The sequence below is a fragment of the Erinaceus europaeus genome, chromosome 15 (assembly GCF_950295315.1).
Source record: "Erinaceus europaeus chromosome 15, mEriEur2.1, whole genome shotgun sequence".
NCBI classification, from domain to species: Eukaryota; Metazoa; Chordata; class Mammalia; order Eulipotyphla; family Erinaceidae; genus Erinaceus; species Erinaceus europaeus.
In genome coordinates, this window is record NC_080176.1 from 73,930,831 (window position 1) to 73,945,088 (window position 14,258).

The 14,258-nt window shown below is 44.7% G+C and overlaps 1 protein-coding gene across 2 annotated transcripts in view; it reads left to right on the plus strand.

Annotated features, from left to right (window-relative positions):
- The window catches only part of MALT1 (MALT1 paracaspase), a 57,025-nt gene extending 42,767 nt beyond the window's left edge, over positions 1-14,258 (plus strand). For both annotated transcript variants that reach the window (XM_007529028.3, XM_060173944.1), the window contains 6 exons: positions 1,428-1,502; positions 2,270-2,397; positions 6,419-6,568; positions 10,128-10,285; positions 11,931-12,056; positions 12,596-14,258. In XM_007529028.3, the coding sequence (XP_007529090.1) occupies positions 1,428-1,502; positions 2,270-2,397; positions 6,419-6,568; positions 10,128-10,285; positions 11,931-12,056; positions 12,596-13,030 (1,072 nt within the window). In that variant the 3' untranslated portion in view covers positions 13,031-14,258. The remainder of the gene's footprint in view (positions 1-1,427; positions 1,503-2,269; positions 2,398-6,418; positions 6,569-10,127; positions 10,286-11,930; positions 12,057-12,595) is intronic.

Below are 14,258 nucleotides of genomic sequence, written 5' to 3' on the forward strand. Positions count from 1 at the left end.
AGGCGCTGATCTCATTTGTCCGGTCTGCCATTGTAATGTTCACGAGGACTGGAACCAATGACACCGCCTCTCTGGCTTACACATTTTTGCTTGGTCGGCACCCACCAGCCAGAGCCCAGTGCTAGGGCTTGACCTTGTCTCCAGTTTAACCGACTAGAGAAAAGATGTGATTCTTTGCCATGTCAACAGTATAGGGGCCCTGGATTATTTGAGGGTAAATATATAGGTAACTAGATACAGAAATTTCAAGTCTTTAATGTCTAGTTATGTCGACTAGTTCTTACATCGTGTTTTTCATTTTATTGCTGTTGGTGCTCTCTCTCTTTTTTTTAATTTTTATTTACAAAATGGAAACACGACAATACCATAAGATAAGAGGGGTACAGTTCCACACAATTCCCACCACCAGAGCTCCATATCCTACCCCCTCCCTTGATAGCTTTCCTATTCTTTAACGCTCTGGGAGTATGGACCCAGGGTCATTCTGGGGTTCAGAAGGTTGAAGGTCTGGCTTCTGTAACTGTTTCCCCACTGAATATGGGTGTTGACAGGTCGATCCATACTCCCAGCCTGTCTCTCTCTTTCCCTAGTGGGGCAGAGCTCTGGGGAGGCAGGGCTCCAGGACACATTTGTGGGGTCATCTGCCCAGGGAAGTCCAGTTGGCATCATGGTAGCGTCTGGAACCTGGTGGCTAAAAAATAGAGTTAACATATAAAGCCAAGCAAATTATTGACTAATCATGAACCTAAAGCCAAGAATATTGAAGATGAAGATTTGGGGGTCTCTGTTTTGGAAATAGCTAGTAGGTCTGTTTTAGGTATATTCCAAGAGACCCATGACTTTACCAGTTTTTACCTGAGCCTGACATCTGATATGCAAGTGGACTCAAGTTATTGTCTGGGGAGATGATGTCATGGCTGGAAAAAGGGCTAAAAAGCTGGATCAGGAAAAAGAGTAGCTCCCAAATATGGGAAAGGTGTATAAATATTGTTGACTGTAAACCCCATCAATTTGATGTGATCTGGGGCCCATATTCAGCTTAGGGGCCTATGTGACCTCTACATCCCTGTAGGTCTGAGCTCACATTCTGTGGTCATGAGTAGGAAAGTCCCGAGTTACACCAATTTCAGGACCCATCTTCCTCAGGTGGTAGATAGTGTGTTGTCCAGCCTCCCTTGGGAGGATGGAACATTCTGTACTGTTGCTGACCCTCATGCTGTTGGTGCTCTCTCTTTTTTTTAAATTTGTTTCTTTATTGGGGAATTAATGTTTTACATTCAACAGTAAATACAATAGTTTGTACATGCATAACATTCCCCAGTTTCCCATTTAACAATACAACCCCCACGCTCTCTTAAGGATGCTCTTTAGCATTACTGAACTTTTCTGTAACTGTCCTCTTGCCTCCTCCTTTTTATTTCAAATAGAAACGACTATGATGATACAATCCCGATCCTGGATGCACTCAAAGTCACTGCCAACATCGTGTTTGGATATGCCACGTAAGGACACTGCATGTGTATTTGGAAGATCCTTTGAATCTCTGATAACTTCTTTTTGGTTTGTAGATTGGGAGCTTAGCAATGCCCATAAGTTTACTACCTTGATGATATTGATTAAAAAATAATAAGTAATTGACTCTACACTATGCCTCAAAGCTCCATATTCCTCAACCTGCTAGACAGAGATTGAACCTTTTATCCAAACTTGACTGGACGTCTGCATTTGCAGGCCTGAAACTAAGTTGAAGAGCTGTCCTGAGACTCTATTTTTACTGGAGTCACTCACGCCTCACCTGAGAAGAAATTTGTGAATTCCTATCACTAGAGGTTTTGGGAATATGACAGGCAGGATGTTTTATGTGCCTAGGCTTTGGGGAGATCATTTGGCAGTTTCTTTTTATTAACCTAGCTGGCGCAGTTACTTTCTGCTTCAGGACTAAGTGTTTGATCAGAATGGTGAAGAGCTGGGCGGTGACGTACCTGGTCAAGTGCACACATTACACTGTGCAAGAACCAAGGTTCAAACCCAGGTCCCCAGCTGGAGAGGAGAAGCTTCACTTTATGAAGTAGTGCTGCCGGTGTCTCCGTCTCTTCTCCGTCTCCCAACTTCTCCTGGCCTATCAAATAAATACAATCGTTTTTAAAGGGTAGGATATGAGAGACAGTAGAGGGAGGCTTATCAGGTATGGGAGCCCCATGTGGTGCCTTCGTAAAAACTTATCCTCCCCTCTCCTTTTTTTTTTCTTCCCCTTTTTCCTGTTTTTAAGGTGTCAAGGAGCAGAAGCTTTTGAAATCCAACATTCAGGATTGGCAAATGGAATCTTCATGAAATTTTTAAAAGATAGGTTATTAGAAGACAAGAAAATTACTGTGTTGCTGGATGAAGTTGCAGAAGGTATAATAATAAACACAGAAGAAGTTGCTCAGTATTCCCTGTGTGGTGATGGTTTGCTCCCTATGTAATCACACAGGTTTAAAACTAGTGTTTATTCTGTAAGATGGGTCTTTTATGTAACAGTCAATCCTATTCAACCCTTTTCCCCTCCTCCACCCACCCCGGCACCCCCCCCACCCAACTGAGCCACCTGCCCCCTGCACAGCTGACCCTGGGCACCACTATGAAATAAATGGAGACTAACCCTCTGAGCTCTTTGCCTTGCCTCCATGGCTGGTGCCTTGTTTGCAGAAACACTGTCCAAGGGCCAGGAGATAATTCACCTGGTGGAGCACGTCTTCACCATGTGCAAAGACCCAAGTTAGAGCCCCCAGCACCACATGGCAGCACCGTGCACAGCACCAGGAGAAGCTGGGGTGACTCACTCCCCACCCTCTTTTTCCCTTTTGATCTCCTTCCCATTCTTCCTCTCTCCTCTTTCTTTCTTTCTTTCTTTCTTTCTTTCTTTCTTTCTTTCTTTCTTTCTTTCTTTTTTTCTTTCTGTCTCTTTCCTCTCTCAACTTTTTTATTATCTTTATTTATTAGATAGAGACAGCCAGAAATTGAGAGGTAGGAGGAGATAGAGAGGGAGGAAGACTGAGAGACAGCTGCAGCCCTGCTTCACCACTTGTGTAGCTTTCCCTCTGCAGGTGGGGACTAGGGACTTGAACCTGTGTCCTTGTGTGCTGTAATGTGTGTGCTTAACTAGATGTGCCACCACCTGGCCCCTGTCTGTCTGTCTCTATCTGTAACTAGACAGGAGAAAAAGTTCTTTAGGTCCCAGTAGGGAGAAAAAAAAAATGAAATAAAATAGTCCAGTGACCAGCCTGACCTATGATCAGACTGACAGGATTTTACAGAAAGTTTGAGACCTTGGTGAGAAAAATTGGCGTTCCTTTTCTGGTGACCAGCCTGTCAGTCAGCTGTTTTATTAAACGCTGCTGTACAAACAAGAGCCTAGAAACCAAACTCCATGTCTCCTGTTCCTTTCTGTTTATTTCCCTGCCTTCTTCAGCTTCCTGTGCTCAGCTGACGCTCTCCGAATGCAACACTGCATCTGTGGGTGCTCATGGACTGTTGTAAGGCCACTGTATAAACCGAGAAGGCTGCCCTCACAAAGTATCTGTCCCGGCCTGCGGAGCTTCATGGAAGTTCCCAGCGTGTAGTTTGTACATAAGGCACGTATGTGACTATTTTCACAAACACCGCTACCCACACTTGGGAGTTTTTCACATTTTTACCAGTGTTGAGCTTTTCTCTGAATCAGCTGACTTTAACGACCTTATCTTTTAACAGACTGCCAGGCCTGTGGGCCTCCTCCACTCCCCCACTGCAGCCTGAGAAGTTCTGCGTTTATCTGTTTTACATATTGGTTTTCTATTTAAGTCCTCATGGAAAGAAAAGGTTCTGCAGCTTTAAAAAAAAGATTAGACTTTAGAATGTGCCCATTGTTTTCAACCTGAAATATCTGATGGTAATCAGAGACTCTGAAATGATCTTTAATTCTTTCATTTAAAATGTTTTCTTCTGAGGCCCTGTTAGTAGTACACTCATTTAAGCAGATGTTACCATGCCCAAGGATCCAGGTTCGAGCCCCCATGCCCCATGTGGAGGGGGGGGCTCATTTCACAAGCAGTGAAACACTGCAAGTATCTCTCTATCTCTCTCCCTTTCTTTCTGTCCTTCCCCTCCCAGTTTCTGTTGTACTAAAGGAAGGAAGGGAGGGAGGAAGGAAGGGAGGGAGGGAGGGGTTGAGTAGTAGCACACCCAGTTAAATGCATATAGTACTAAGCACAAGGACCTACTCAGATAAATAAATAAAAAATGGGGGGATGTTGGGGGGGTAAATAGCTGCCAGGACCAGTGGCTTTGTCGTAAGGCACTTAGCCCCAGAAATAATCCTGGAAATAATTTTTTTTAAGTTTTTTTCGACTTTTTATTGTCTAGGGGTAGGAAGATGGCATAATAGTTATGCAGACAAATTTTCATGCCTGAAGCACCAGAGGTCCCAGGCTCAGGCCCCAACCAGATCTGAGCAGTGCTCTGGTAAAATAAAAAAATTAAATTAAAAAGTCTTTCTAATTTTTATTGTCTAAGTATAACTTAACTAAATAAAAATAAGAAGGACTGACAGAGGAGGGCTCAGGTGTGTTTGTTGGGAGCGGGGGGAGTAGAGTGTTACGTGGAGAACTGAAAATGTTACACATGTAAAACTACTGTACTTAACTGTAAACCATTACTCCTCCCATAAAGAAAAAAATAAATACACTTTAGCATTTTGTGGTGTTGAGAATTAAGTCTTGGAGCCTCAGGCATGAAAGTCTTTTTGCAGAACCTTTGTGCTACCTCTCCTACCTCTGATATGTTCTTGATGATAAACTAGCTAAGAGACATTATTGACTAGAATGAGTGTGGCAGCAATAGCAGATAGTCTTGCCTTACTTTTTAAATTTTATTTTAAAGAGAGTGCTTCTCATGTTTTCTTATGTAGAACAAATGAATTTTTTAAAAATACAATCTGATATGGCTTGGGAGATGGCTCAGACTCTGGACTTCAAACATGCGGCCCCAAGTTCAGTCCTTGGCATCACATATGCTAGAGTGATGTTCTTGTTCTTTCTCTTGTTAATAAGTAAATAAAATCTCAAAAACATAGGATAAGTCCAATCTGGCGGTCTTTGTCTTTAAACTAGAAAATTTCAGTTCAGTTACACTTGTTGTGAGCTTTTTGTGCCCATTTTAAACATTTAAAGATTTTTGTCTCACTCTTCCTTTTTCATCTTGAAAAATTAATTTTTGTAGACTGAAGAGATAGCGCAGTGGTTATGCAGAAAAATTTTCATGCCTGTGCCACCAAAGTTCAAACCGTAGTGCCAGCAGAAGCTGCAGTTGAGCAGAGCTCTGGGGAAAGAAAAAAAAATGACCTTTGTTTGTTTGTTTGTTTGTTTTAACAGTGCAGTATTTTGAGTGTACATGCATGGCACTTGTCCTCCCTCCTCTGACCCCTAAATGTCTCTGTTCCTTCCATTTAATTCTGGATTATTGTAGATGCATCCCTTCCTCCTCCTCTCCCTCTCTGTCTCTACCTTTCTGGCCTTTTGATTATCAAAAGACAAAACACTCACTTGGAATCTTTTTTTTTTTTCTGAATGAAAGAAATAAAGTCTTCATTTTTTTCCCAGATATATAATGTTTTCCGAACACGTGATGATTAACTTTGCCATTTGTTAGTAATAATATATACAGAAGTAAATTTAAGCTTAAATGTAATGCTTATCTGTATATCAGTCTCTCTCACATAACACACACACACACACACACACACACACACCACACGCCTTCAAAAGAACCTGAACCTTGCTAACTGGAAATAGCACATAACAAAAGCATGAGATTCTTGTCCAGTCCAAAGCCTAAACTGTTGCTGGACACTCTTTGCCGACAACTCCTTCACATGCATCGTGTCCGTGGCTGTGCGTGGGCATATACACAGCACACTGAGCCATGGTTCTCTGGGGGAGGGCAGTGGTGTGCTTTAAATAGGGGAGTGGTTTCAGCACATTTCCCTTTTGAAAGTGAATGTGGGGTCAAGGGCAGTGTATTTTAACTTTCTCATAGATGAGCAGCCATTCGCTTAGTAACCATGAATGCATTTCTCAACAGAGTATAGACACAGCAAAGACATAAACTTTCAGTTCTCTGTGAATTTCAAGGCTTAGAATACTAGAAGTCCATAGTAGAATCACATGTAATAGCTAGAAAGAGACCTTCAGCAGTGAGCTGGTCCAGATATGTTTGCCCCGTGCCGTGTCCCCCAGCACTCTGGACTGAGTTGGCACCTACAGGTGCTTAGTAAGTATGTAGAGTGAATACGTGCTGTGGAGGATATAACCTGGCGTGTGCAAGACCTACTGCTGGCCTAGACATTGGTGACATAAAAGGACTGTGCTCTGAACAAACACATTTGCTTCTTCCCTTTCAGATATGGGTAAGTGTCACCTCACCAAAGGCAAGCAGGCTCTAGAGATACGGAGCAGCCTGTCTGAGAAGAGGGCACTGACTGACCCTGTGCAGGGCACGGCGTGCTCTGCAGAGTCTCTGGTGCGGAACCTGCAGTGGGCCAAGGCACACGGTACGTGGTCTGGGGGGTGCGGTGGGGGGACTCTTGCTATAAAAATACTTGTATATAGTGGCCTGGGAGATGGCGCAGTGGATTAGGCATCGGACTCTCAAGCATGAGGCTTCGAGTTCAGTCCCCAGCAGCACATGTACAGAGTGATGTCTGGTTCTTTCTCTCTCTCCTACCATTTCTCATGAGTGAATGAATCAATTTTTTTTAAATAAGTAGGGATCAGGTGATGGCGCTGGTTAAACGCTCACATCACAGTGCACAAGGACCCAGGTTCAAGCCCCAGGTCCCCACCTGCAGAGGGAAAGTGGTGAAATAGTGCTGCAGATGTCTCTCTTTCTCCCTCTCTATTTTCCCATCCCCTCTCAATTCTTCTCTGTCTCTATGACATAATAAATAAATAATATTTTTAAAATGAAAAGGCATAAATGTATAAATCCTGAACTTGTGCTTCCTCCTAAAATTTTCTGCCCAACTTTGTACTGAGAATCTATGCCAGCAGGGGTGAGGCAGCACATGTAGATAGATAGCATGATGGCTGTACAAAGAGACTCGCATGCCTGAGGCTCCAAAGTCCCAGTTTCAATCCCCTGTACCACCATAAGCCAGAGCTGATTAAAAAATTAGCTTGGTGGATAAACCCAAGACCAAGCGAATGTTTTGGTTATCAGTGTGAAACCAGTGAGATTATGATAGAAAACGTGAAATTATTCCACAGTCTTCACACTGGGAAAATTTAAATATGGTCACTCTGGAGTGTAAACTGTTAAAATGTTCTTTTTCGAGGGAGCTAGACAGTAGGGCAGCAGGTTAAGCGCATGTGGTTCAAAGTACAAGGACCGGCATAAGGGTCCCGGTTCGAGCCCCTGGCTCCCCACCTGCAGGGGGTCACTTCGCAAGCGGTGAAGCAGGTCTGCAGGTGTCTGTCTTTCTTTCCTCCTCTCTATCTTCCCCTCCTCTCTCCATTTCTCTCTGTCCTATCCAACAACAACAGCTATGACAACAAATGACAATAACAACTACAACAAGGGCAACCACAAGGGCAACAAAATGGGGAAAAATTAGCCTCCAGGAGCAGTGGATTGGTAGTGCAGGCACTGAGCCCAGCGATAACCCTGAAGGCAAAAAAAATTTTTTTTAATTTAAAAAACAAAAGAATAATGTTCTTTTTCAAAAAGCAGATGGGCCTGAGTTCCGAATCTGTCTCTGCCAATCCATTTACAGTAGATCTGGAAAGCAGGAGCCTGAAATCATGCTTACGTGGTGGGGTTGCTGATAGTGACTAAGATGCACATTCAGGGCCTGTGATATGGCTCCCTCGGTTAGTGTGCTTGTGCTACCCTGCCAAGTGTGAGACCCAGGTTCGGGCCCAGCCCCCCCACCAGTTTTTTGAAAGAAACTTTGGTGGTGCTATGGAGTCTCTCTCTCTCTCTCTCTCTCTCTCTCTCTCTCTCTCTCTCTCTCTCACACACACACACACACACACACACACACACACACTGCCCCCCCACCCTTGAGATACATACATGCATACACACACATACACATACAAAATACATTTATACATATTCTCTTTGACCCTTGACATTAAGTTAGTAATTAAGAGAAAAGAATGCAAGGTGGGGAGTCGGGCGGTGGCGCAGTGGGTTAAGCGCAAGGACCGGCATAAAGATCCCGGTTCGAGCCCCCGGTACCCCACCTGCAGGGGAGTCGCTTCACAAGCGGTGAAGCAGGTCTGCAGGTGTCTATATTTCTCTCCCCCTCTGTCTTCCCTCCTCCGTCCATTTCTCTCTGTCCTGTCTAACAACTATGACATCAGTAACAACCACAATGTTAAACAACAAGGGCAACAAAAGAGAAAATAAATAAATATAAAAATTTTTTTAAAAGAATGCAAGGTGGAGGCCTGGCAGTGGCATACCTCGTTGAGTGGACATGTTGCAATTAACAAGGACATGGGCTCAAGTCCCCAGTCCCCAACTGCCGCAGGGAAGCTTCATGCACATTGAAGCAGTGCTGCCGGTGTCTCTTTTTTCTCTCTCCTCTATCTTCCCTGCCCTCTCAATTTCTCTCTCTCTTTCCAATCAATGATAAGTTAAAATAATAACCATAAAGCTATATAGGTTTAACAAAAACAAGTGCAAGGTGGAGGTCATATTTTTCTTTAATTTTTTTACTTATAAAAAGGAAACATTAAACCATAGGATAAGAGGAGTACAACTCCACACAGTTCTGACCATCAGAACTCCCTATCCCATCCTCTCCCCTGACAGCTTTCCTATTCTTTATCCCTCTGGGAGCATGGACCCAGGGTCATTGTGGGTTGCAGAAGGTGGAAGGTCTGGCTTCTGTAATTGCTTCCCTGCTGAACATGGGCGTTTGAGAGGTCAATCCATCCTCCCAGCCTGTCTCTCTCTTTCTGTAGTGGGGAAGGGCTCTGGGGAAGCTGAGGTTCGGAACACATTGGTGGGGTTGTCTGTCCAGGGAAGTCTATTCGTCATCATGCTAGAATCTGGAACCTGGTGGTTGAAAAGAGAGTTAACACACAAAGCCAAACAAATTGTTGACAACCTTTACCATATGTGTGATTTAGTGAGAAAGCAAGTTTAAATTCTTAACCTAAGGACCCCAACACACCCATCCAAAAAGATCTGTGTACACATATGTTTTTAGCAGCACAATTTGTAATAGCCAAAACCTGGAAGCAACCTAGGTGTCCAACAACAGATGAGTGGCTGAGCAAGTTGTGGTCTATATACACAATGGAATACTATTCAGCTACTAAAAACGGTGACTTCACCATTTTCAGCCCATCTTGGATGGAGCTTGAAGAAATCATGTTAAGTGAAATCATGTTAAGAAAATCATGTTAAGTCAGAAACAGAAGGATGAATATGGGATGATCTTACTCTCAGGCAGAAGTTGAAAAACAAGATCTGAAGAGAAAACATTAGTAGAACCTGAACTGGAGTTGGTGTATTGCACCAAAGTTAAAGACTCTGGGGTGGGTGGGTGGGGAGAATACAGATCCAAGAATGATGACAGAGGACCTAATGGGGGTTGTATTGTTATATGGAAAACTGAGAAATGTTATGCATGTACAAACTATTGTATTTACTGTTGAATGTAACATTAATTCCCCAATAAAGAAATTAAAAAGAAAGAAAGAAAGAAGCTGTGCTGAAGGTGTCTCTGTCACTCTCTCCCTGTATCTTTCTGTCTTTCCCTGTACAAAGGAAGGAAGGGAGGGAGAGAGATAAAGGAAGGGAAAGGAAAGAGAAAATTATCCACCAAGAGCAGTGGAGTGGTTGTGCAGACCGCAATCCCCAGTGATATTCTGGGATGTTAGGAAATAATGACCAGTAGAATATTGAGCCCTCTTCTCTCTTTATTTAATGGTGTCATTTTCAAAGCATTTTGCTAGCTAAGAAAACATTTTCAGTGGGGGGAAAAATACTAACCATATTCTCTCCCCCAAAAAGACTATTCCCATTGTCTATCGGGGAACTTACCGAGTACGTTCAGTGATTGTTCGTCTGCTGCCTCCCCTGTTCTTCCTCAGAGCTGCCAGAAAGCATGTGCCTGAAGTTTCAGTGTGGGGTCCAGATCCAGTTGGGCTTCGCGGCCGAGTTTTCCAACGTCATGATAATCTACACAAGCATCGTCCACAAGCCCCCAGACATAATCATGTGTGACGCCTACGTCACTGACTTCCCTCTCGTAAGTCTCCCGTTTCCTCTTGTTTTAAGTACACAAGACTTCCTCACTTACTAATGGCTAACTTTTGGGAAACTTAAAGAAAAATGCACAGAAGGATGAATATGGGGTGATCTCACTCACAGGCAGAAGTTGAAAAACAAGATCAGAAGAGAAAACACTAAGCAGAACCTGGACTAGAGCTGGTGTACTGCACCGAAGTAAAAGACTCTGGGGGGGTGGGGTGGGGGGGAGTACAGGTCCTGGAAAAGGATGACAGAGGACCTAGTGGGGGTGGTATTGTTATGTGGAAAGCTGAGAAATGTTATGCATGTACAAACTATTGTATTTATTGCCTAATGGAAATAATTTATCCTCCAATAAAGGGAAATTTTTTTTAAAAAGAAAATGCATATTTACACATAAATACTTAGGTGTCTTTCAATACAATGTTGTTTTTTGGTGTTTTTTAAATTATACTGGAATGTCACTGCTCAGAGCCATCTTTTTCAGAAAGAAAGAGATAGAGACAGAGGGAGAGGGAGAGAGACACCTGAGCGCCACAGCTTCCCCCAGTGCAGTGGGCGCCGGGTTCCAACCTGGGCACAGCAGGCCCCTCCTCAGCCTCTAGCCAGTCCTGGTGCTTATGTCTGAAAAATGATTTGCATGGGGATTAGGAGATAGCTCACCCAGTAGGGCACACTCCTTTCCTTGCACAGGGACTCAGGTTCAAGCCCTGGCCTCTGGCCAGGAGCAAAGTGGAAGTTCCACAAGCAGCGCTGTGGTGTCTCTTCCTTCTCCTTCCTCCCTGCCTCTCTCTAAAAAGGAGACAAGTAGACAGACAGCACTGGGGCCAGGGGCTTGAACCTGGCGCAGTGTAGTGGGAGCACTTAATCAGATGTGCCTCCACCTGGCCCCCTAGAAATACTTCTCTCTCTCTCTCTCTTTTTTTTTTTTTGATTGGGGGGATTCATGGTTTACAGTCGACAATAAAATATAAAATGCAGTATTTTGTACATGTATAACATTTCTCAGTTTTTCACGTAACAATTCAACCCCCTCTAGGTCCTCTGACATCATGTTCCAGGACCTGAGCCCACCCCCCGCCCCCAACACCCCAGAGTCCTCTACTTTGGTGCAATACACCGAACCCAGTCCAAGTTCTGCTTGGTGTTTTCTTATTTTTCAACTTCTTTTTTTATTGGTGATTTAATAATGATCAACAAGACTGTGGGATAAGAGGGGTACAATTCTACAGTTCTCACCACTAGTGCACAAGGACACAGGTTCAAGCCCCTGGTCCCCACCTGCAGAGGGAAGGCTTCACAAGTGTTTGAAGCACTGTTCAGCTCTGGCTTACAGTGATATTGGGGATTGAACCCAGGACCTCAGAGCCTCAGGCATGAAAGTCTTTTTGTATAACCATGATGCTCATCTCTCCCTAACCCTACAGAATTAATGTTTCACATATACTAAGTGCAGAACTAGAATTCCTGTAACTACTACTACCTGTGATCTTAACTGTTTTCTTCAGTCTCAGATGAGGGGATTTACCCACTCTGGCCAGCATCCACACACACAGGGGCAATGCCCGTCTATTTGCTTCATTGTCGTAACTTAACAGTGTGGCTTTCATTGGCTCATGAGTAATGTCGACTGGTTTTCACAGGACCTGGACATTGACCCAAAAGAAGCAAATAAAGGGACACCTGAGGAAACCGGCAGCTACTTGGTGTCCAAGGACCTCCCCAAGCACTGCCTCTACACCCGACTCAGCTCGCTGCAGAAACTGAAGGTTATCACTTTGTCTGCTTCTAACTGAGAGCGGGACACTTCATGAAAGTGCTCACTTCCTTTGACACGTGACCCTTGGTATCAGTCCCCAGACATGATTTCTTTCTCAGAGAAAGAGGAAGTGGGCAGAGAGGAGAGACACCACAGCACCGTTCCACCATCTGTGGAGCATCCTGGGTTCCATGGTGCTGCTTCCTGGGGCTTGAGGCCAGAGTCACCCACTTGGAAACAGGGCGCCCTCACAGGGAAGGCACCCCCAGGCCCCATCTTAGCATTTTTCAAATAACCATTTCTCAGTCTCAGGCTCAGTCTCAGTCTCCTCACGGCTCCGGCTGCCTTCAGTAATGAGAATTCTGCAGACTCAGAACCTTGAATGAGGGAGGAGGAAGATGGCTGCTGCTAGGCTCATTTCCTCCCAGGAAAATGGGGCACCAGAACCCGGGGAGACAGGGGAGAGCGGGTGTGTGTTGTCACCCTTGTTCTCTGGTGGGTCCACACTGGTGGGTAACAGTAGCACGCCTCTCTTCTCTTCCTCCTCAGGAGCAGCTGGTCTTCACCGTGTGTCTGTCCTACCAGTATTCAGGGCTGGACGACACGGTGGAGGAGAAACAGGAGGTGAATGTGGGGAAGCCGCTCATCGCCAAACTCGACATCCACCGCAGCCTGGGCAGGAGCACCTGCTTCCAGACGTGCCTCCTGTGTGAAGGACCCTTCCAGAGCGCGGCCTCCACCCCAGTTGGGCACTACCAGTCTTCCCAGGATTCCTTCCAGGGGGTCTACCACTCACACCTGGCGCCCCCAGGCTCCCTCATGCCCTCTGATGGCTGTAGCTGCAGCCGCACAGCCAACACCTTCATCCCGAGCCCCCCCACACACCACTACTCCTGTCAGCTGGGCGGAAGCAACGTGCCAGTCGAGACCACCGATGAGGTGCCGTTCAGTTTCTCTGAGGTGCTGAGAATTTCTGAGAAATGACCTACCTCCCTGCATTTGGACATTACCTCAACTACAAGACCCCTCAATGCTTTCATGAATCAAAGGATTGAGCGAGAGCAAATGCAGACACAAAGAGGAAGATGAGTAACAACTACTCCGTAGCAGACTTGGGACTTTGAGGGGTTGGAAGTCAATGATTTAATGTCAGATTTCTCTTAAGGTCTAGTGAGGCAGTTTATTTGGTCTGTGAATGAGAGAGAGGGAGAGAGGGAGAGAACGTGACTGTTTTCATGTTCGTCACTGCTTCAAGAACAATGGGAATGGCATTACTGTACAATGAGGCATTGCATTTTTTTAAATTATGTCTCTGTATGTTTAAAATCCAGACAAGAGCCTTGGCTATCATCATACTTAATGTGATGTTGTCAGCAGAGAAAAACAGACAGAGGCAGGCCATGTGAGTCAGAGCTGGCTCCCTAACAGAGACACCCCCACTCCAGCACTTTCTCCACTACTCACTGGGGACCAAGTCAGGTGTTATTTTTGTATATAGGCCTACAGGTAGCTGTGTAAATACACATGTCTGTATATAATCTAGGAATATTGTAGACTTTGTGTTGTAGGGCTTTGCCACAACTGTCAGCTAAGAGAGTTGTATATAAATCTATGTAGAACAGACTGAATGTCTTGCTTGGCTTGTAAGGTCATGAGAGCAAGCTAGATAGCTAAGGACACCCCAATCTAGCATACACCTTCCTCTTCATGCTTGAGGCCCTGGGTTCAAGTCCCAGCACCACATGGGAGCTCCAGGGATGGTGAAGCAGTGCTATGTGCTCTTGATATCTCTACTCACTCACTCTCTCACTCATTCAAAATGGGAAAATGAGGGCTGGAGAGTTCTCTCCACAGTGGTGTTACTGAGCATGTGTAAGACCCTGACCTCACTCCCTAGCTCCACAAAACAGAATAAAATAAATGTTCACATTGGGTTGACTACTCGATATTTAAAATATTGCCAAGAATAATTTTTTTTGTCTGAACAGTATTTCCAAGAAACCACCATTCCTTGAAAACAAGAGTAAGGACCAGGTGGTGGCACACCTGGTTGAGTGCACACGTTCTAACGCGCAAGGACCCAGGTTCAAACCCCTAGTCCCTACCTGCAGGGAAAAGTTTCTTGAGCAGGACGGCAGGACTGCAGGTGTTTGTATCTCTCCTTCTATATCTACCCTTTCCCTCTGTCTCTATCCAGTAAATAAATAAATAA